At 45.7% G+C, this 24,424-nt stretch overlaps 1 protein-coding gene across 1 annotated transcript in view; it reads left to right on the forward strand.

Annotated features, from left to right (window-relative positions):
- Positions 1–341: 341 nt before the first annotated feature.
- LOC120038474 (adhesion G protein-coupled receptor B3-like) overlaps positions 342–24,424 on the forward strand; it is a gene marked incomplete at its 5' end in the record, with an annotated part of 34,981 nt that continues 10,898 nt past the window's right edge. Inside the window, 3 exons of the mRNA XM_038984206.1 lie at positions 342–450; positions 18,801–18,947; positions 22,883–22,958. Coding sequence (XP_038840134.1) covers positions 342–450; positions 18,801–18,947; positions 22,883–22,958 — 332 coding nt within the window. The remainder of the gene's footprint in view (positions 451–18,800; positions 18,948–22,882; positions 22,959–24,424) is intronic.

The raw sequence follows: 24,424 nt of genomic DNA on the forward strand, positions 1-24,424 counted from the left end.
ATGTTGTCCTCACCTCTCACTAGTTAACTGTAATGTTGTCCTCACCTCTCACTAGTTAACTGTAATGTTGTCCACACCTCTCACTAGTTAACTGTAATGTTGTCCTCACCTCTCACTAGTTAACTGTAATGTTGTCCTCACCCCTCACTAGTTAACTGTAATGTTGTCCTCACCTCTCACTAGTTAACTGTAATGTTGTCCACACCTCTCACTAGTTAACTGTAATGTTGTCCTCACCTCTCACTAGTTAACTGTAATGTTGTCCTCACCTCTCACTAGTTAACTGTAATGTTGTCCTCACCTCTCACTAGTTAACTATAATGTTGTTGTCATCTCTCTAGATCTATCCAGGTGCAGTGGAGCTGATGCAGGTCATCGAGGAATTTATCCACATCGTTGGCCTGGGCATGAAGGACTTCCACAACGCCTATCTGATGACTGGAAACTTGGGTAAGAAACACAGACAGATCTATTCTCACAGCCCACAGGCCTGGGATGGGTGTCCCACAGCCTTATTTTTCTCCACAACCCAGCCACCCAGCTGGGTGAAAGTAACAATTATCAAATCGATGTTCAATGATCAATCGTCCATGTGTGAATAAACAAAATGTTGCTGCTGCTGTCTCCCTTTGTCAATTCCCCCTCCATCCATCAGTAATCTGGGATAAATGATGCATGGAGGGGAGGGGAGGGGAATGAGGGAGGGGAGGAAGGAAGGAAGGAAGAAGGAGATGGAGGCTTAGCCTAACAAACAACAACTAATCAATATGGTTATTTAAAACCTAGCTTGTGATTAACTCCTAAGAATACACTCACGTCCGATGTTCCCATATCAAACATGTCTTCAGTGGGTAGAAACCGTGGTCAGGGTGAGTCAACCATAGAATTCATCTCAAGTCTCTAGGTCCAGTATTCCAATAGAACCCTCCTAACACAGATCTAGTTCTAGTATTCCAATAGAACCCTCCTAACACAGATCTAGATCCACTATTCCAATAGAACCCTCCTAACACAGATCTAGGTCCAGTATTCCAATAGAACCCTCCTAACACAGATCTAGTTCCAGTATTCCAATAGAACCCTCCTAACACAGATCTAGGACCAGTATTCCAATAGAACCCTCCTAACACCGATCTAGGACCAGTATTCCAATAGATCCCTCCTAACACAGATCTAGTTCCAGTATTCCAATAGAACCCTCCTAACACAGATCTAGTTCCAGTATTCCAATAGAACCCTCCTAACACAGATCTAGATCCACTATTCCAATAGAACCCTCCTAACACAGATCTAGTTCCAGTAATCCAATAGAACCCTCCTAACACAGATCTAGTTCCAGTATCCAATAGAACCCTCCTAACACAGATCTAGGTCCAGTATTCCAATAGAACCCTCCTAACACAGATCTAGGTCCAGTATTTCAATAGAACCCTCCTAACACAGATCTAGTTCCAGTATTCCAATAGAACCCTCCTAACACAGATCTAGGACCAGTATTCCAATAGAGCCCTCCTAACACAGATCTACGACCAGTATTCCAATAGAACCCTCCTAACACAGATCTAGGACCAGTATTCCAAAGAACCCGCCTAACACAGATCTACGATCCAGTATTCCAATAGAACCCTCCTAACACAGATCTAGGTCCAGTATTCCAATAGAACCCTCCTAACACAGATCTAGGACCAGTATTCCAATAGAACCCTCCTAACACAGATCTAGATCCAGTATTCCAATAGAACCCTCCTAACACCGATCTAGGACCAGTATTCCAATAGAAGCCTCCTAACACAGATCTAGATCCAGTATTCCAATAGAACCCTCCTAACACAGATCTAGGACCAGTATTCCAATAGAACCCTCCTAACATAGATCTAGGACCAGTATTCCAATAGAACCCTCCTAACACAGATCTAGGACCAGTATTCCAATAGAACCCTCCTAACACAGATCTAGATCCAGTATTCCCATAGAACCCTCCTAACACAGATCTAGGACCAGTATTCCAATAGAACCCTCCTAACACAGATCTAGTTCCAGTATTCCAATAGAAGCCTCCTAACACAGATCTAGGACCAGTATTCCAATAGAACCCTCCTAACACAGATCTAGGACCAGTATTCCAATAGAACCCTCCTAACACAGATCTAGTTCCAGTATTCCAATAGAACCCTCCTAACACAGATCTAGGACCAGTATTCCAATATAACCCTCCTAACACAGATCTAGTTCCAGTATTCCAATAGAACCCTCCTAACACAGATCTAGGACCAGTATTCCAATAGAACCCTCCTAACACAGATCTACGACCAGCATTCCAATAGAACCCTCCTAACACAGATCTAGGTCCAGTATTCCAATAGAACCCTCCTAACACAGATCTAGTTCCAGTATTCCAATAGAACCCTCCTAACACAGATCTACGACCAGTATTCCAATAGAACCCTCCTAACACAGATCTACGACCAGTATTCCAATAGAACCCTCCTAACACAGATCTAGATCCAGTATTCCCATAGAACCCTCCTAACACAGATCAAGGCCCAGTATTCCCATATAACCCTCCTAACACAGATTGAGGTCCAGTATTCCAATAGAACCCTCCTAACACAGATCTAGGACCAGTATTCCCATATAACCCTCCTAACACAGATCTAGGCCCAGTATTCCCATATAACCCTCCTAACACAGATTGAGGTCCAGTATTCCCATATAACCCTCCTAACACAGATTAATGCCCAGTATTCCCATATAACCCTCCTAACACAGATTGAGGTCCAGTATTCCAATAGAACCCTCCTAACACAGATCTAGATCCAGTATTCCCATAGAACCCTCCTAACACAGATCAAGGCCCAGTATTCCCATATAACCCTCCTAACACAGATTGAGGTCCAGTATTCCAATAGAAACAGTGTGGATAGTTAGGCTACACACAGCACTGTCAGATCTCAGAGGGAAGTTTGGAATGGAGATTCTCAGCATATTTGGATGATATTGGTTGTAATGGCATCCCATTCATTTTGTTACCTATTTATTTTGTATTTCTGTGGGGTTGTGAGTCACGTTTAAAGAAACTGTAATTATTTCAGCAGCAGGATATAAAAATGCACAATACAAAAACATCTCCATTGGTGTTCCTCAGCTACCTCTCAACATACCACACTTGATAAAACCTTGATGGGTTCTCCTGTTTTAAATCGAGTCATCGTAAACACACAGCACTTCCGTCAACCAAAGCCAAGGTCACGTATAATTACACATACCTGTGGATCCTAATGATACTCATGTTAGAAGGGCTGTGTCCCAAATGACAACCTATTCCCTACCCTATTCCTTACATAGTGCACTGCTTTTGACTAGAGCCCTATGAGCCCTGTTCAAAAGTAGTGCATTATTTAGAGAATAGTGTGCCATTTGGGACGCAGTCACTTGAAACATGAAGAAAAAGTGGGCCCTAGAAAGTCAGGATGAATCATAGCCTCACCAGAGACTCTTTGTGATGAAAGAAAATGGTCTCTTAATTATGGTACCTCCTAAGTTGCGTCTCAGATGCCCATGCGTGTGTCCTGAGTGGCACCCTATTCCCTGTGTAGTGCATTACTTTTTACCAGGGCCCATAGGGTATCCCATTGGGTTCTGGTCAAATGTAGTAACTTGTATTAGAAGATAGGGTGCACTTTGGGACACAGACGTTATGTGGAAGAAGCATTTATACACACTGGAGCAAACCAAGCATTCCTTTAAAATCTCACCCCACTTTTATGCTTCTTTTATCTTAAATACGTCTTTCCCTGACAGAAACAGAAAGACATTCGTATCACAGAGGTCTATCCCTGACATAAATACTTTCTCTTCACAAATGTTGTAAAAGCTGAAAGAACAAACTGTCTGTCATGTGAATAGACCGATGGATTTCACTTTCAGTGTCTTCTGGTTAAAATGATACAGACTTCCTAATGGATACTGACGCAGATAGACAGAATGAACGGATATACAGCAATCTCTGACTGTTGTTTACATATGAGATGTCAGAGATATTAGAGTCATCTCCTTCACTCTGCTTCCAAGTGGAAGAAAACCGTTTTGATTTACAATCTTCTGGCATACATTTTACCAGAACCACAGAGTACACCTAAAAGAGGAAACTAACTAACTCCTATGTTTTGGTCCTGATCGCTGTCCTTGGTCCTGATCGCTGTCCTTGGTCCTGACCGCTGTCCTTGGACCTGACCGCTGTCCTTGGTCCTGACCGGTGTCCTCGGTCCTGACCGCTGTCCTCGGCCCTGACCGCTGTCCTCGGCCCTGACCGCTGTCCTCGAACCTGTCCGCTGTCCTTGGTCCTGACACTGTCCTTGGCCCTTGACCACCTGCTTGGTTACTGCTTCTTTAATCCTTACTTTCAGGCTGCAGTGCTACCACAATACACTACACACACACATACACACATACACACACAGACACAGAGACAGAGAGAGAGAGAGACAGATGAGAGAAAGAGAGCGACACGCACACTACACAGATTGCTTACATCTTGTTGAATAATGTAGCAGCAGTCTCAATGGTATTTCATTTCCCAGTCAACCACAAACCTACACTACCTCCCTGTCTGGAAGGAAGAATAGAACTATGATCATTATTTATTCATGCAAATTAATACACTTCTGTATTGCGGCGGTTTAGGCACCTCTTGAGGAGACATTCATCCAGAGCTGTGTACACATACTATTTGAAACCATTTCAAAACGTTTGCTGGGCTTGATTGAACTCATCTGGTGCAATGGAGCCAGTACAATAGTCACACAAGTACAAACCCCGCCCATTTGGCACTCCAGACCAGCTTAGCAAATACTGTTTTTATTTGAAAGATTTCAAATAGTATTTAAACCCAGGTGTGAATTATTCTTTACCGGACTTTACAATGTGGCTAACATATAACCCAATTATTACACTGTAAACACACCCACTGGTAACAGACGTCATTTACAATGTGGCTAACGTATAACCCAAATATTACACTGTGAACACACCCACTGGTAACAGACATCATTTACAATGTGGCTAACGTATAACCCAAATATTACACTGTAAACACACCCACTGGTAACAGACGTCATTTACAATGTGGCTAACGTATAACCCAAATATTACACTGTGAACACACCCACTGGTAACAGACGTCATTTACAATGTGGCTAACGTATAACCCAAATATTACACTGTGAACACACCCACTGGTAACAGACGTCATTTACAATGTGGCTAACGTATAACCCAAATATTACACTGTGAACACACCCACTGGTAACAGACGTCATTTCAACGTCTAGTTTTGGTCCCGTGTGGCTCAGTTGGTAGAGCATGGCGCTTGCAACGCCAGGGTTGTGGGTTCATTCCCCACGGGGGGACCAGGATGAATATGTATGAACTTTCCAATTTGTAAGTCGCTCTGGATAAGAGCGTCTGCTAAATGACTTAAATGTAAATGTAAATGTAGTTTTGATTTGCATTTGGTTGAGTTGTCAACTAACTTGAATTCAATGTGGAATCAACAAAACATGTTTCCATGTCCTTGGTTTTAAGTTAAAAGTTTGGTGAAAAAAGACAAGTAATCAGGTTAGATACTGGTCTAATTACGTATTCGGGAGATACAGAATATATTCCCCACAAACGATGCAACGTAGCATTCATTAAGAGACCATTATAATACATTATAATCTTCTTTCCACTAGGTGAATTAAGTTAATGGACATGTCCAAAGAGGGTTGAAATGCCTCTGGCTGCATACCAAATAGTACACTTTCCCTTTAAAGAGCTCTGGTCATAAGAAGTGCACTATATAATGAATCGGGGGCCATTTGGGATGCAGGCTATGCTAATGGAAGGCATTAGCCTCTTCTCTGATTAGATTGCAGGCTATGCTAATGAAAGGCATTAGCCTCTTCTTTGATTGGGATGCAGGCTATGCTAATAGCAGGCATTAGCCTCTTCTTTGATTGGGATGCAGGCTATGCTAATATCAGGCATTAGCCTCTTCTTTGATTGGGATGCAGGCTATGCTAATAGCAGGCATTAGCCCTCTTCTCTGAAACCCATTCATGATTTAAAGAAAGGGTATTTTGTGCTGTTCTTCTCAGTTATTTTACACTGTCTAATTTGGCATGAATATATTACTAACTCCATTTTCAATTTATAAGCATTTTGAATATTTATGATAACAGGTATAAGCATCTATTAGGGCTTATTCATGAAAGCTGTTATAAAATAGAATAGTCTCCCTCTGCCACATTGTGAAGATATTAGTAAATATACGATTGGTCAAAATGAAAAGCACTACAGCCACACCCACAAGCCAAATAATCTCATCAACTGTTTTAGTCGAGTCACAAAACATTCTTCCTCCCGAGTCCTGGTGAAACAACAACCAAATAAAACCAACAAGAAATATTGATTTGGACATCGCTCTGTCTTGGCACCGACATTATATTTATTGGAGCGAATCACAACACAGCAGCTTGCTTGTTGTTGGCTAGTTCACTTTGATTAAAGAAATGAAAAGTATTCTGCCTCCCAAACGGCACCCTGTCCCCTATACAGTGCACTTCTTTTGGCCAGAGCCCTACGGGAACCTGGTCAATAGTTGTGCCACTACATAAGGAATAGGGTGTCTTTTGGGACATAGCCGTAGTCTTGCTGATACACTGCCGGTGTTAGCCAAGTGGTGAGCCAAGCAAGCATGAATCTGGCTGGATAAGGTATAGCTGCATCATTTCAGATGTAATTTATAGCAGCCTCCTGACACAGGGATAAATACTCTGCTGTCACCACACACCCATCCTCTGCCCTCTCCCTCTTTAAGTCAAATAACCTTGATTGCAAAAAGCTCTCAACTTCACCGGGTAGATTTCCTTTCCCTCACAATCCAACTGAACATGTGCTGCATCTGTAACTTGAGATGTGTAAAACAAGCACATCTTACCAGAAGCACAATACTTTACATAGACATTGTCTAACTTGATGTTAAATTGATGCAGAACAATTATTGTCAAGAATGATGATGTGGACGCTAACGTAGTGGATTCACTGACTCTTGTCTTCTACCTTTATGTCACCAGATGACAATGTAACCTATCTATGGTATTCACCTACAGATGTAGGATCTTAATTTGATTGCAGGAAATGCTGATGAGCTTTGTGATTTACATACATTTACTGACAACCCACGCTGACATGCATTCATTATCACGTTTCAGGTGAGATCCAAATGCAGACTGTGTTGAAGTAACAATGTTTATTACAACAACAGGGGCAGACAAACAACAGGTCAAGGCAGGAAGGAGTCGATAATCCAGAGTAATGGGGCAAAGGTACAGAACGGAAGGCAGGCTCAGAGTCAGGTCAGAGGTTGGTAATTCAGAGTAGGGGCAAAGGTACAGATCGGTACGAAGGCTCAGGGTCAGGAGCAGACAGAGTGGTCAGGCAGGCGGGCTCAGAGTCATGACAGGCAGAGTGGTCAGGCAGGCGGGCTCAGAGTCATGACAGGCAAGGGTCAAAACCAGGAGGGCGAGAAAAAGAGAAACTGGGAAAAGCAGGCGCTGAGACAAAACGCTGGTTGACTTGACAAACAAAACAAACTGGCAACAGACAAACAGAGAACACAGGTATAAATACACAGGGGATAATGGGGAAGATGGGCGACACCTGGAGGGGGGTGGAGATTAGGGCCTGACAGTTATATTAACAGTATCGCACTTTTTATGTATCTTACTTTTGGCCAGCGAATCACTTAACACCTAGCAAGTGGCATTATGGACTAAACATTACAATCCTGTTGCTGCAGGATTATTTTGTTGTGACAATACTGGTCAAAATAAGATACTACATCTGTATGATGGTGTACAGTGGTTTGTGTGGATTCATTTGGTAGACAGGAGGGTTTTTCTCAAAGACAATATTCAATTCAGTTTATTTATTAGTCTTTTCTCAGAAACATTCTGGAGACCAAAATGATTGCTTCCTGCCTGGCCCATCTGTGGTGTGTAGAGCCCTGTTTATCTAGACTGTTACCAGGGTAGCTCCCTGAAAGGCCCTTTTCTTCTGCTCCCCTGCTGTGACTCACAATGGGACCTCGTCTAAAGCTGTCACGCCACCACGGTGTGTGTGTGTGTGTCTCTCAATGCGACCTGTGACTAATACTGTCAACCCATTGTGGCTTCACTCAACATCTGCTGCTCTGAACCTCCACTCTCTGTGACTGGCATGTCCCATGGTGCTCTGTGATTCCATGCCCGCTGTCGCTCTGATGATACTGCTGACACACAGACACATACTCACACATTCTCTCTCACTCTCTCTCTCGCTCTCCTCCCTTCCACACTGTCACACACTAACACACTCCTACAGTCCGTGGAGTTTTGCCAAACTTCCAATTACATTAGAGAGACAAGGAACAATGGTGCTTTGCAGGCTTAGCCCCATCATCCCCAGACTGAAGGACCACCATGATGTAGGACCATCAGACTGTAGAACCACCATGCTGTAGTACCATCAGACTGTAGTACCATCAGACTGTAATAGCATCAGACTGTAGTACCGTCAGACTGTAGTACCATCAGACTGTAATACCACCAGACTGTAGCACCATCAGACTGCAGTACCATCAGACTGTAAAACCACCAGAATGTAGTACCACCAGACTGTAGTACCACCAGACTGTAATACCGTCAAACTGTAGTACCATCAGACTGTAATACCATCAGACTGCAGTACCATCAGACTGTAATAACATCATACTGTAATGCTATCATACCGTAGTACAATCAAACTGGAGTACCATCAGACCTTAAAACCATCAGACTGTAGTATCATCAAACTGTAGTACCATCAGACTGTAGTACCATCAGACTGTAGTACCACCAGACTGTAGTACCACCAGACTGTAGTACCATCAGACCTTAAAACCATCAGACTGTAGTACCACCAGACTGTAGTACCACCAGACTGTAGTACCATCCAGACTGTAGTACCATCAGACTGTAATACCGCCGGACTGTAGTGCCATCAGACTGTAATACCATCAGACTGTAATACCACCGGACTGTAGTACCACCAGACTGTAGTACCACCAGACTGTAGTACCACCAGACTGTAGTACCACCGGACTGTAGTACCGTCAGACTGTAGTACCACCGGACTGTAGTACCACCAGACTGTAGTACCACCAGAATGTAGTACCATCAGACTGTATTACCGTCAGACTGTAATACCACCGGACTGTAGTACCACCAGACTGTAGTACCATCAGACTGTAGTACCACCAGACTGTAGTACCATCAGACTGTAGTACCATCAGACTGTAATACCACCGGACTGTAGTACCACCGGACTGTAGTGCCATCAGACTGTAATACCATCAGACTGTAATCCCACCGGACTGTAGTACCATCCAGACTGTAGTACCATCAGACTGTAGTACCACCAGACTGTAGTACCACCAGACTATAGTACCATCAGACTGTAGTACCACCAGACTGTAGTACCACCAGACTGTAGTACCACCAGACTATAGTACCATCAGACTGTAATACCATCAGACTGTAATACCATCAGACTGTAATCCCACCGGACTGTAGTACCACCAGACTGTAGTACCATCAGACCTTAAAACCATCAGACTGGAGTACCATCAAACTGTAGTACCATCAGACTGTAGTACCATCAGACCGTAGTACCACCAGACTGTAGTACCATCAGACTGTAGTACCATCAGACTGAAGTACCATCAGACTGTAATACCACCGGACTGTAGTACCATCAGACTGTAGTACCACCAGACTGTAGTACCATCCAGACCATAGTACCACCAGACTGTAGTACCACCAGACTGTAGTACCATCAGACTGTAATACCACCAGACTGTAGTACCACCAGACTGTAGTACCACCAGACTGTAGTACCACCAGACTGTAGTACCATCATACTGTAGTACCACCAGACTGTAACACCACCAGACTGTAGTACCATCAGACTGTAGTACCTTCAGACTGTAGTACCACCAGACTGTAGTGCCATCAGACTGTAATACAATCAGACTGTAATACCACCGGACTGTAGTACCATCAGACTGTAGTACCACCAGACTGTAGTACCATCCAGACTGTCATCAACCCCCTGGTGTAGGGTTAGGACTGTGGCTCGGACCATGTTATCAACCCCTTGGTGTAGGGTTAGTACTGGGGCTTGGACCATGTCATCAACCCCCTGGTGTAGGGTTAGGACTGGGCTTGGACCATGTCATCAACCCCCTGGTGTAGGGTTAGGACTGGGGCTTGAACCATGTCATCAACCCCCTGGTGTAGGGTTAGTACTGGGGCTTGGACCAGGTCATCAACCCCCTGGTGTAGGGTTAGTACTGGGGCTTGAACCAGGTCATCAACCCCCTGGTGTAGGGTTAGTACTGGGGCTTGGACCATGTCATCAACCCCCTGGTGTAGGGATAGTACTGGGGCTTGAACCAGGTCATCAACCCCCTGGTGTAGGGTTAGGACTGGGCTTGGATCTTGTCACCAACCCCCTAGTGTAGGGTTAGGACTGGGGCTTGGACCATGTCATCAACCCCCTGGTGTAGGGTTAGTACTGGGGCTTGAACCAGGTCATCAACCCCCTGGTGTAGGGTTAGGACTGGGGCTTGGACCATGTCATCAACCCCCTGGTGTAGGATTAGTACTGGGGCTTGGACCAGGTCATCAACCCCCTGGTGTAGGGTTAGTACTGGGGCTTGAACCATGTCATCAACCCCCTGGTGTAGGGTTAGTACTGGGGCTTGGACCATGTCATCAACCCCCTGGTGTAGGGTTAGGACTGGGGCTTGGACCATGTCATCAACCCCCTGGTGTAGGGTTAGTACTGGGGCTTGGACCAGGTCATCAACCCCCTGGTGTAGGGTTTAGGACTGGGGCTTGGACCAGGTCATCAACCCCCTGGTGTAAGGTTAGTACTGGGGCTTGGACCAGGTCATCAACCCCCTGGTGTAGGATTAGGACTGGGGCTTGAACCATGTCATCAACCCCCTGGTGTAGGGTTAGGACTGGGGCTTGGACCAGGTCATCAACCCCCTGGTGTAAGGTTAGTACTGGGGCTTGGACCAGGTCATCAACCCCCTGGTGTAGGGTTAGGACTGGGGCTTGAACCAGGTCATCAACCCCCTGGTTTAGGGTTAGGACTGGGGCTTGAACCATGACAAAATCAAATCAAATTTTATTTGTCACATACACATGGTTAGCAGATGTTAATGCGAGTGTAGCGAAATGCTTGTGCTTCTAGTTCCGACAATGCAGTAATAACCAACAAGTAATCTAACCTAACAATTCCACAACTACTACCTTATACACACAAGTGTAAAGGGATAAAGAATATGTACATAAAGATATATGAATGAGTGATGGTACAGAACGGCATAGGCAAGATGCAGTAGATGGTATAGTGTACAGTCTATACATATGAGATGAGTAATGTAGGGTATGTAAACATTATATAAAGTGACATTGTTTAAAGTGGCTAGTGATAATTTTTTTACATGTATGGCAGCAGCCACTCAATGTTAGTGGTGGCTGTTTAACAGTCTGATGGCCTTGAGATAGAAGTTGTTTTTCAGTCTCTCGGTCCCTGCTTTGATGCACCTGTACTGACCTCGCCTTCTGGATGATAGCGGGGTGAACAGGCAGTGGCTCGGGTGGTTGTTGTCCTTGATGATCTTTATGGCCTTCCTGTGACATCGGGTGGTGTAGGTGTCCTGGAGGGCAGGTAGTTTGCCCCCGGTGATGCGTTGTGCAGACCTCACTACCCTCTGGAGAGCCTTACGGTTGTGGGCGGAGCAGTTGCCGTACCAGGCGGTGATACAGCCCGACAGGATGCTCTCGATTGTGCATCTGTAGAAGTTTGTGAGTGCTTTTGGTGACAAGCCGAATTTCTTCAGCCTCCTGAGGTTGAAGAGGCGCTGCTGCGCCTTCTTCACCACGCTGTCTGTGTGGGTGGACCAATTCAGTTTGTCCGTGATGTGTACGCCAAGGAACTTAAAGCTTTCTACCCTCTCCACTACTGTCCCGTCGATGTGGATAGGGGGGTGCTCCCTCTGCTGCTTCCCTTGGTGTAGGGTTAGTACTGGGGCTTGGACCAGGTCATCAACCCCCTGGTGTAGGGTTAGGACTGGGGCTTGGACCAGGTCATCAACCCCCTGGTGTAGGGTTAGGACTGGGGCTTGGACCAGGTCATCAACCCCCTGGTGTAGGGTTAGGACTGGGGCTTGGACCAGGTCATCAACCCCCTGGTGTAGGGTTAGGACTGGGGCTTGGACCAGGTCATCAACCCGCTGGTGTAGGGTTAGGACCGTTAGCTCTGTAGGACAGCAGAGATGCAGCGTAATGATAAAGTAGGTGTTGACATAGATTACCTCTCCAGCTTTGGTCAATTTTAAATCAGATCTTAGAAATGTATTTATTCTTTATTATGAAAACGAACATAGTTTGGGTGTGATGCCTTCCTTCATGGTTTGAAATGCTTTTGAGCCAAATAAACATTGTACGGGATAAGTTTGGCTTTAGACAGAGAGGATAACTCTTATTCTTATCAAATCACTGGTAATCCTATTTCACATTATTTTACACAATGGCAAAAGTGTTTGCGTCCCAAATGGCACCCTGTTCCCTATTTAGTGCACTACTTTTAGCCAAAGCACTATCAGTGCCATTTGAGACAGAGACAATGTCTTACCTGATTGCTGGAGCCTGAAAGTGGATTGGAAACGGAGTGGCAGAGAAGCTGTCATTGCAGGGAAGTTTAAATACACAGACTCCACCATTAAAGTCAGACTCCACTATTAAAGTCAGACTCCACTATTAAAGTCAGACTCCCACCAATAAAGTCAAACTCCACCCTTAAAGTCAGACCTGGGGGGCTCTGAGGTCATGAGAGGGGGGTGACCTGGTGGGGCTCTGAAGTCGTGAGAGGGGGGTGAGATGGAGGGCTCTGAGGTCGTGAGAGGGGGGTGACCTGGGGGGCTCCGAGGTCATGAGAGGGGGGTGACCTGGGGGGCTCTGAGGTCATGAGAGGGGGGTGACCTGGGGGGCTCTGAGGTCGTGAGAGGGGGTGACCTGGGGGGCTCTGAAGTTGTGAGAGGAGGGTGAGCTGGGGAGCTCTGAGGTTGTGAGAGGGGGGTGACCTGTGGGGCTCTGAGGTCGTGAGAGGGGGGTGACCTGGGGGGCTCCGAGGTCATGAGAGGGGGGTGACCTGGGGGGCTCCGAGGTCGTGAGAGGGGGGTGACCTGGGGGGCTCTGAGGTCATGAGAGGGGGGTGACCTGGGGGGCTCTGAGGTCGTGAGAGGGGGGTGACCTGGGGGGCTCCGAGGTCATGAGAGCGGGGGGACCTTAGGGGGCTCTGAGGTACTGGAACATTGTAATAAAGCAGTGCATGTCATTGCATTTGTGTAGTGACATATAGGATTAGAGTAGAGGCCTTACAGAAGTTGTCACATGGGGAAAAACATTGTACTTGGGTCCAGGAAGAATGGCCTTTTATAAAGACATTTCGTGCAATTGTACATCATTTTATATTACTTTAGAATAATATTTTTTTATACAGCACAAATGATCGAAATGACAGGCTACTTTGACGCTGACAAACTGATATCAATAAAAACGACCTCATCTTGAATCCATCAATAGCCTAGGCCTAGGTGTGTGGAGACTTATTGTACAATATGAGGAGGAAATGACAGTCCTAGAAAAGCTTTCCAGTTTCACTGACTCACCCAATGATGCACAGCTCACTGGCCGCTGATGGCCAATACTCTCATGCTGAAAGCCTGTCTCTCTTGATTTACTGTGTAAAACAATGTTTGCTCAGTAGGCCTATTTGGAAGTTGATCAAATATTTTAATGGTCTACATTCAGATTATAGTCTTCTCCTTTAAGCATGAGCCATTTGCTTTCCGACCTGTGTATTTCCGCAATTGTATTTGAAATATTGTGAAAGCCTGGTTCTGGCTGCATGCTGTTTACTGACAGATTTGTTGTGCGTTCCCGGGCTATATGCTTTGTGATTGGGTTACATGAACACAATCCACAGCTAGGTAATTTTTTAAAAGAAGCTATTCATCCTCTGTGTCTAAATTATAGGCCTACGTCTGGTATAGTATTCTGTAGTATTTCATTTCTTTCTGAACTGACAGCAGTAATTCTATAACTTTGGCAAATTTATTTCAATTAATCAGAGGTACAGCAGCTCCTCCAGCGCCCTTGCCACGGCTATGATTCTATAAGGAATGAAATGAAGTGCAATGCTGGAGAGATGAGAGTTGCAGGCTCATGTCTAGCAGAGAGAGGGAGAGCGATCATAGAAAGGGAATCTCATTCTAGTTCTGAGGGAGATACAGGAGTGCTTCTCTCTCTCACCACAGCACCGGCCACACGTTGGTCTCATTCTAGTTCTGAGGGAGATACAGGAGTGCTTCTCTCTCTCACCACAGCACCGGCCACGTGTTGGTGTCATTCTAGTTCTGAGGGAGATACAGGAGTGCTTCTCTCTCTCACCACAGCACCGGCCACGTGTTGGTCTCATTCTAGTTCTGAGGGAGATACAGGAGTGCTTCTCTCTCTCACCACAGCACCGGCCACACGTTGGTCTCATTCTAGTTCTGAGGGAGATACAGGAGTGCTTCTCTCTCTCACCACAGCACCGGCCACACGTTGGTCTCATTCTAGTTCTGATGGAGATACAGGAGTGTTTCTCTCTCTCACCACAGCACCGGCCACACGTTGGTCTCATTCTAGTTCTGAGGGAGATACAGGAGTGTTTCTCTCTCTCACCACAGCACCGGCCACGTGTTGGTCTCATTCTAGTTCTGAGGGAGATACAGGAGTGCTTCTCTCTCTCACCACAGCACCGGCCACGTGTTGGTCTCATTCTAGTTCTGAGGGAGATACAGGAGTGCATCTCTCTCTCACCACAGTACCGGCCACACGTTGGTCTCATTCTAGTTCTGAGGGAGATACAGGAGTGCGTCTCTCTCTCACCACAGTACCGGCCACACGTTGGTCTCATTCTAGTTCTGAGGGAGATACAGGAGTGCTTCTCTCTCTCACCACAGCACCGGCCACGCCTTGGTCTCATTCTAGTTCTGAGGGAGATACAGGAGTGCTTCTCTCTCTCACCACAGCACCGGCCACGTGTTGGTGTCATTCTAGTTCTGAGGGAGATACAGGAGTGCTTCTCTCTCTCACCACAGCACCGGCCACACGTTGGTCTCATTCTAGCTCTGAGGGAGATACAGGAGTGCTTCTCTCTCTCACCACAGCACCGGCCACGTGTTGGTCTCATTCTAGTTCTGAGGGAGATACAGGAGTGCGTCTCTCTTTCACCACAGTACCGGCCACACGTTGGTCTCATTCTAGTTCTGAGGGAGATACAGGAGTGCGTCTCTCTCTCACCACAGTACCGGCCACACGTTGGTCTCATTCTAGTTCTGAGGGAGATACAGGAGTGCGTCTCTCTCTCACCACAGCAACGGCCACACGTTGGTCTCATTCTAGTTCTGAGGGAGATACAGGAGTGCTTCTCTCTCACCACAGCACCGGCCACGTGTTGGTCTCATTCTAGTTCTGAGGGAGATACAGGAGTGCGTCTCTCTCTCACCACAGTAGCGGCCACACGTTGGTCTCATTCTAGTTCTGAGGGAGATACAGGAGTGCGTCTCTCTCTCACCACAGTACCGGCCACACGTTGGTCTCATTCTAGTTCTGAGGGAGATACAGGAGTGCGTCTCTCTCTCACCACAGTACCGGCCACACGTTGGTCTCATTCTAGTTCTGAGGGAGATACAGGAGTGCGTCTCTCTCTCACCACAGCACCGGCCACGCCTTGGTCTCATTCTAGTTCTGAGGGAGATACAGGAGTGCTTCTCTCTCTCACCACAGCACCGGCCATGCCTTGGTCTCATTCTAGTTCTGAGGGAGATACAGGAGTGCTTCTCTCTCTCACCACAGCACCGGCCACGTGTTGGTCTCCTTCTAGTTCTGAGGGAGATACAGGAGTGTTTCTCTCTCTCACCACAGCACCGGCCACGTGTTGGTCTCATTCTAGTTCTGAGGGAGATACAGGAGTGCGTCTCTCTCTCACCACAGCACCGGCCACGTGTTGGTCTCATTCTAGTTCTGAGGGAGATACAGGAGTGCGTCTCTCTCTCACCACAGTACCGGCCACACGTTGGTCTCATTCTAGTTCTGAGGGAGATACAGGAGTGTTTCTCTCTCTCACCACAGCACCGGCCATGCGTTGGTGTCATTCTAGTTCTGAGGGAGATACAGGAGTGCTTCTCTCTCTCACCACAGCACCGGCCACGTGTTGGTCTCATTCTAGTTCTGAGGGAGATACAGGAGTGCTTCTCTCTCTCACCACAGCACCGGCCACGCGTTGGTCTCATTCTAGTTCTGAGGGAGATACAGGAGTGTTTCTCTCTCTCACCACAGCACCGACCACGCGTTGGTGTCATTCTAGTTCTGAGGGAGATACAGGAGTGCTTCTCTCTCTCACCACAGCACCGGCCACGCGTTGGTCTCATTCTAGTTCTGAGGGAGATACAGGAGTGCTTCTCTCTCTCACCACAGCACCGGCCACGCGTTGGTGTCATTCTAGTTCTGAGGGAGATACAGGAGTGCTTCTCTCTCTCACCACAGCACCGGCCACGCGTTGGTGTCATTCTAGTTCTGAGGGAGATACAGGAGTGCTTCTCTCTCTCACCACAGCACCGGCCACGTGTTGGTCTCATTCTAGTTCTGAGGGAGATACAGGAGTGCGTCTCTCTCTCACCACAGTACCGGCCACACGTTGGTCTCATTCTAGTTCTGAGGGAGATACAGGAGTGTTTCTCTCTCTCACCACAGCACCGGCCATGCGTTGGTGTCATTCTAGTTCTGAGGGAGATACAGGAGTGCTTCTCTCTCTCACCACAGCACCGGCCACGTGTTGGTCTCATTCTAGTTCTGAGGGAGATACAGGAGTGCTTCTCTCTCTCACCACAGCACCGGCCACGCGTTGGTCTCATTCTAGTTCTGAGGGAGATACAGGAGTGTTTCTCTCTCTCACCACAGCACCGACCACGCGTTGGTGTCATTCTAGTTCTGAGGGAGATACAGGAGTGCTTCTCTCTCTCACCACAGCACCGGCCACGCGTTGGTCTCATTCTAGTTCTGAGGGAGATACAGGAGTGCTTCTCTCTCTCACCACAGCACCGGCCACGCGTTGGTCTCATTCTAGTTCTGAGGGAGATACAGGAGTGCTTCTCTCTCTCACCACAGCACCGGCCACGTGTTGGTCTCATTCTAGTTCTGAGGGAGATACAGGAGTGCTTCTCTCTCTCACCACAGCACCGGCCACGTGTTGGTCTCATTCTAGTTCTGAGGGAGATACAGGAGTGCTTCTCTCTCTCACCACAGCACCGGCTTTGTGTTGGTCTCATTCTAGTTCTGAGGGAGATACAGGAGTGCTTCTCTCTCTCACCACAGCACCGGCCACGCATTGGTCTCAAACATGCCTATAATGTTTTGCAAACCATAAGGCTGGGCCGGCCCACCACAAATTAATTCTTAGAATATCAGGTTCGGGCTGAAAATGGACGTTTTCACATTATGTTTATTATAAGGGGCAGGTGAATTAGGAAAGAGGCAACTGGAATGAACTCTGATCCCTTTTAATTCACATTTTTATATTGAAAACAGTCTTTTTTTTTCTCATGTCGGTACTGGATCCGGGCAAGTAGGTTCCGGAACGAAACAGTCCAGAAGGGAGAGGTGCCACGTCAGGATCCAGCTCAAATTAAGCACTGATTGTTAACGAGTTCAATCAGCATATGGGGTGATGGAGATGGGAGATTCACATTGCACTGATTGTTAACGAGTTCAATCAGCATGTGGGGTGATGGAGATGGGAGATTCACATTGCACTGATGCTCCAGCAGACCTGAGTTCAAATACTAAACTGAAACATTTCAAAAACTTTGAGCGTTTGCTTGAGTCTGCCTGCGGTGCCAGATGGGTGGGGCCATTTAAATTAGTTCATTTGACCAGGGAAGCTCAATCGAACCCATATAAAGTATTTGAACTTATAGTAAATAGTATTTGAACCCAGGTCTGTGCTACAGCAGTGTCTTTCTGACACTCAGTGTGTGAACTCAACTTCACACTATTTACAAGTTAGCAAGTACATGGTGGGAACTGAGAGTGTGTCTGGAGGCTGAAGTCATATTCTGTGAAGCAACAACAGCCTCAGAAAGCACTGAGGTTTTATCCAGAGAACATCTAGGCCTATATAGATGATTTTTGAAAGTCAGGAAGCATCCTTTGCCTGTAACTCATGCAGGATACGTTACAACACTGTACATAGCTATATGCTACACTCATAATGACATTTGAAATGGCTGTATTCCCTTAAAGCCATTGTGAGTGTAAAGTTTACTGTTCTATTTCTGATTTGTTCATTTCATTTTTGTTTATTATCTATTTCACTTGCTTTGGCAATGTAAACATGTTTCCCATGCCAATAAAGCCTTTTGAATTGAATTGAATAGTGCTTTGTGATAATGTGTGGACAACATAAATGGCAAAATATAATATGGTTCATGTATTCCTTTCCTGGGTGTAATTATTTTGTTATCCATCTAGCTTTCTTGTCTATATGTAAACTGCAAGATTTTGTGCAACATGAACTAAACCTAAACCAAACTAATTCCTCACTTGTTTTGTCACCCTCAGTGGCCAGCATCCAGAGGCTCCCGGCACTGTCTGTGATGACTGACATCAACTTCCCTATGAAGGGACGTAAAGGCATGGTGGACTGGGCCAGGAACTCTGAGGACAAGGTGGTTATCCCCAAGGGCATCTTTCTACCACAGTCTACAGGTAACACAACCGTGATGATGATGGTGATGAATATGGTGGTAGTGATGATGATGATGGAGGAGGAGGAGGAGGAGGAGGAGGAGGAGGAGGAGAGGAGCAGGAGCAGGAGCAGGAGACTCTTCTTCAGGCTGTGTTTAACCATGTTCTTTACTGTATTCTTCAGGCTGTGTTTAACCATGTTCTTTACTGTATTCTTCAGGCTGTGTTTAACCATGTTCTTTACTGTATTCTTCAGGCTGTGTTTAACCATGTTATTTACTGTATTCTGAGCAGCGTTTGAAACTCGTGCAGTAAGAAATTGGTTCATTTCCAAATGTCCAGTAGTCATGGCTGATTATGTGTAGTTACTTCCTCCAGAATGACCCCTTTGTTGCTCCATCATGTGACCCCACTGATCAAAATAGAATGCCTGGAGTTTGACCAACATTCTAGAATCTAGTGGCGTACTACTGTAAACCTAGCATTCCATTTCTAATGTCAGCACTAGCTGGGTCATTCCTACTCTGTACCTTATGAACATCAGAACTTTTGGAGGAAAAAGTATATATACTGTATATATATAACAATACGATTCTATCAGAAAAGGGACATGTTTGATTTTCAGAAAAACATATTGGTCAAGCTCAGGCACCTATTTTTTTAGGTGCATTTTCCGACCTGTTGGGTGCATAACCCTAACAGGGTGGAAACTAACAGCGTGGAAATGTGGAGCAAGATTGAGCCAGCATAATGGTGAACTTCTCTATCTCACATATTTAAAATGCTGTGAATTTTCTCTATAATTTAGCCTTAACAGGATGGAGATTTAATACGGGGACATACAGACTAACAACATGAGAAATGTAAAAATATTGATCAAACTGAGCCTTTATATCTATGGAGCTTTGCACCATTGTTTTCTCACCATTGAAATGGTGACACTTCCTGAATGTGGTGTCATTGTAGAAAAGGGTATTTTTCTTAAATGGAAGGGGGCACACAGATCATCTTAAATAAAATATTAATAAATACAATAATCATTATTGATGAGAGAAAATTTAACTAAGACTATAAAATAATGAAGAAAGATTTTAAATATTTATTCTTTTATGGCTTGTATTTCTGGTGGTAGTTGATGAATAATACCTAGGGACATCGCAAAAACACCTACGTCCACAAAAAACATGTTAAAAATGCAGAACATTCCCTTTCAAGATATTTTTGTGTTTTTAAGGAAAAGGACATCTGACCTTATATTATAATCCTTCTGGAATCCACATGTTACACTAAATAAGAAGTGATATTTCCTGGAGACAGAAAAGGGTAGGAATGGCGCAGCTACAGTATAGCAACGGCAGTGATCGACAACATCTACCATGACTCTATGATAATAATTGTGTAAATGAGACCTGGCAAACAAGCAGAACCAAAGATATTGTCGTTCCCTTAACCCAATCTCAAAGGCTTAAAGCAGGAGTGGAATGGTATCAAACACAAGGTTTCCATGTGTTTGAAGATGCCATTTCATTCGCTCTGTTCCTGCCATTATTATGAGCCGTCCTCCCCTCAGCAGCCTCTGCTGATGTTTGTATCTTTTTAAACCAAGCCAGTGCAGAGCCCAGATTGTACATTACTGTGACAGACTATTTGGTTAACTGGCTTAATCAGTCTTGTCTGGACTGTATCAATGATAGACAAAATGGCAGTTGATTTTCTAACTCAACGCCGAAAACCATCTCACTCTTACTGAGTGGCCAAGACGTTTAGCAAGGAGAACTATCCAGGTAGCCTCCCAAGTAGCACCCTATTCTCTATATAGTGCACTACTTTTAACCAGAGCCCTATGGGCCCTATGTAGGGAATAGGGTTCCATTTGGAGCAGAGATCCAGAGATCTGCTCCAACAGGTGTCGACAGCCTCCATATCGCTGCCTTACAGCAGTGGTCACCAACCTTTTCTGAGTCAAGATCACTTTTGCAGTCAAAAAGCAAGCCGAGATCTACCGCTCAGAGTCTTTTTAAAACGGAACATTAACCTAATAAAAACAGTTGTGTAGCTGCTCCAAATGGAACCCGATTCCCTACATAGGGCCCATAGGGCTCTGGTTAATAGTAGTGCATTATATAGGGGGGGGGGGGGGGGGCAGTTCCTCTTTGTGTTCCGTAGGTAAACCCCATGGTTATGTAGTGGATGAGCAGGTAGGGGGGGTAGGGGGGTAGGCAGGTAGAGGGGGGGGGGGGGCAGTTCCTCTTGCTGTTCCGTAGGTAAACCCCATGGTTATGTAGTGGATGAGCAGGTAGGGGGGGTAGGGGGGTAGGCAGGTAGGGGGGGGGGGGGCAGTTCCTCTTGCTGTTCCGTAGGTCAACCCCATGGTCATGTAGTGGATGAGAGCTTCGACTGGAAGCCACTGGAGTGTGCGGTGGAGCGGGGTGACATGAGAGCAGTTGGGAAGGTGCCTCGCATAAATGTAAATAATTTGCAAATTTATTTTACAGGACTGATGGTAACTGATGGTCATAGTGATTTCAAGATAACTCGGGGAACTCTGGGAAAAAATGAAGTCAAAGAGTGCTCTTCAGGTCAGAAATTTGGAGCCCTAGAAAGATGCCAGAGTTTCCGACTTGGAATTCCAAGTTGGATGACCATTCAAAATATTTTTTCCAATAGGATCTAGTTTTTTTCAGAGTTCCCAGTTGTCTTGAACGCACTGAAGTCGGAAGTCAGAGATTGGTTTTGAAAACTGCATTAGTCTCAGCAGAGAGGGAGAGAACAGAAGAGGGCCAGCCTCTCACGGTCCCTGCTCTCTCCTTCCTTTCCTCCAGTGAAATTGACCAGAGACAAGGGACACTGTCTTCCACCTGATTTCAAAACTCGAGTCACACCACATCGGCCTCATGCACAAATTCATGTTGTTCCTATGACCAGAGAAAGTGAAATATTCCTCCATATTGAAATAGACAGGACAAGCTGTTAATAATAATAAATACGCAGGGCTATCGATACACATCGTTACTCATTCAATGCAGCGCGAGTGGAAGATAGGAGAAGCAAGTTTTATGCTTTGTAATAGCGTTGAATAATAACAGTGTTGACAGTGCTGAATAAACTTAGACATGAACTCTCTCATAAAAAACACTTATTTGCTGTTGACAGTCTCTCTCTGGTCATTGTTTTAAGAGTTATGAAATCTCATGTAGGCCAGTATCAAACTTTGCTGTGGCCGAGGTTGTGGGAGCCATAGGCACAATGAAATGGTTCAAAATGGGAACACTTTGCTTACCCGTACACAGGGCTTCTGAATCAAGTGCACCTCCCACACACTGGGCTTCTGAATCAAGTGCACCTCCCGCCAACAGGGCTTCTGAATCAAGTGCACCTCCCACCCACAGGGCTTCTGAATCTAGTGCACCTCCCACACACAGGGCTTCTGAATCAAGTGCACCTCCCGCCAACAGGGCTTCTGAATCAAGTGCACCTCCCGCCAACAGCACAACACAAATACATAAAACGAGTGCAGCCTTTATTTTTGGAATTTCTACAGAAATGTTTGGTGATTGACTAGGAACGCCTTGAAGTGACCTCTGCCTTACAGGCAAGGATTGATTGGACTGTCCCTTACCCTTTATCAATGGTTCATTGTTGAGGACAATCTAGCTGATTGCTGTTGGCAGCAAAGTTGTGAAGTGGCTTGTTTCGCTGCCTGGCAATTCTTTCTGCGCACAACGGCCAAATATAGCTCCAAATAAAGCCCATCATTAGGAGGTTGTCTGGGTCTGTGGCCTTATATTCTGGTTGCTGACTATCTGTTGACCCTGAGCCGTAGTGTTGTTGAGATTATTACGGTTTATTACATCTTTCAGATAAACAGCACATTCATAAGACACTGTACAACCACAACCACAACAAAACTGTCCTGTAACCAACAGTGTCCAAACTGATTTCCTTCTGCCCATCAGACATGGATGGATCACCTGTTTTCATCCTGGGGACAGTCCTGTACAAGACTCTGGGACTGATGCTGCCTTCACCAAGGTAAGATGGGCCATACATCTTCTCTATCAACATCTCTGTCTCTCTCTCTCTCTCTCTCTCTCTCCCTGTCTCTGTCTCTCTCTCTCTGTCTCTCTCTCTCTCTCTCTCTCTCTCTCTCTCTCTCTCTCTCTCTCTCTCTGTCACTCCTTCTCTCTCTGTCACTCCTTCTCTCTCTGTCTCTCCTTCTCTCTCTCTGTCTCTCCTTCTCTCCTTCTCTCTCTCTGTCTCTCCTTCTCTCTCTCTGTCTCTCTCTCTCTCTGTCTCTCTCTCTGTCTGTCTCTCTCTCTGTCTCTCTCTCTCTGTCTCTCTCTCTCTGTCTCTCTCTCTCTCTCTCTCTCTCTCTCTCTCTCTCCTCTCTCTCTCTCTCTCTCTCTCTCTCTCTGTCTCTCTCTCTCTCTCTCTCTCTCTCTCTCTGTCTCTCTCTCTCTGTCTCTCTCTCTCTGTCTCTCTCTCTGTCTCTCTCTCTCTGTCTCTCTCTCTCTGTCTCTCTCTCTCTGTCTCTCTCTCCTCTCTCTCTCTCTCTCTCTCTCTGTCTCTCTCTCTCTCTCTCTGTCTCTCTCTCTCTCTGTCTCTGTCTCTCTCTCTCTCTGTCTCTCTCTCTCTGTCTCTCTCTGTCTCTCTCTCTCTCTCTGTCTCTCTCTCTCTCTCTCTCTCTCTCTCTCTCTCTCTCTCTCTCTCTCTCTCTCTCTCTCTCTCTGTCTCTCTCTGTCTCTCTCTCTCTCTCTGTCTCTCTCTCTCTGTCTCTCTCTCTGTCTCTCTCTCTCTGTCTCTCTCTCTCTGTCTCTCTCTCTCTCTCTCTCTCTCTCTCTCTCTCTCTCTCTCTCTCTCTCTCTCTCTCTCTGTCTCTCTCTCTCTGTCTCTCTCTCTCTCTCTCTCTCTCTCTCTCTCTCAATTCAATTCAATTCAATTCAAGGGGCTTTATTGGCATGGGAAACATGTGTTAACATTGCCAAAGCAAGTGAGGTAGATATTATACAAAAGTGAAATAAACAATACAAATTAACAGTAAACATTACACATACAGAAGTTTCAAAACAATAAAGACATTACAAATGTTATATTATATATATACAGTGTTGTAACAATGTACAAATGGTTAAAGCACACAAGTTAAAATAAATAAGCATAAATATGGGTTGTATTTACAATGGTGTTTGTTCTTCACTGGTTGCCCTTTTCTTGTGGCAACAGGTCACAAATCTTGCTGCTGTGATGGCACACTGTGGAATTTCTCCCAGTAGATATGGGAGTTTATCAAAATTGGATTTGTTTTCAAATTCTTTGTGGATCTGTGTAATCTGAGGGAAATATGTCTCTCTAATATGGTCATACATTGGGCAGGAGGTTAGGAAGTGCAGCTCAGTTTCCACCTCATTTTGTGGGCAGTGTGCACATAGCCTGTCTTCTCTTGAGAGCCATGTCTGCCTACGGCGGCCTTTCTCAATAGCAAGGCTATGCTCGCTGAG

This window comes from Salvelinus namaycush, unplaced genomic scaffold (assembly GCF_016432855.1).
Source record: "Salvelinus namaycush isolate Seneca unplaced genomic scaffold, SaNama_1.0 Scaffold2209, whole genome shotgun sequence".
NCBI classification, from domain to species: Eukaryota; Metazoa; Chordata; class Actinopteri; order Salmoniformes; family Salmonidae; genus Salvelinus; species Salvelinus namaycush.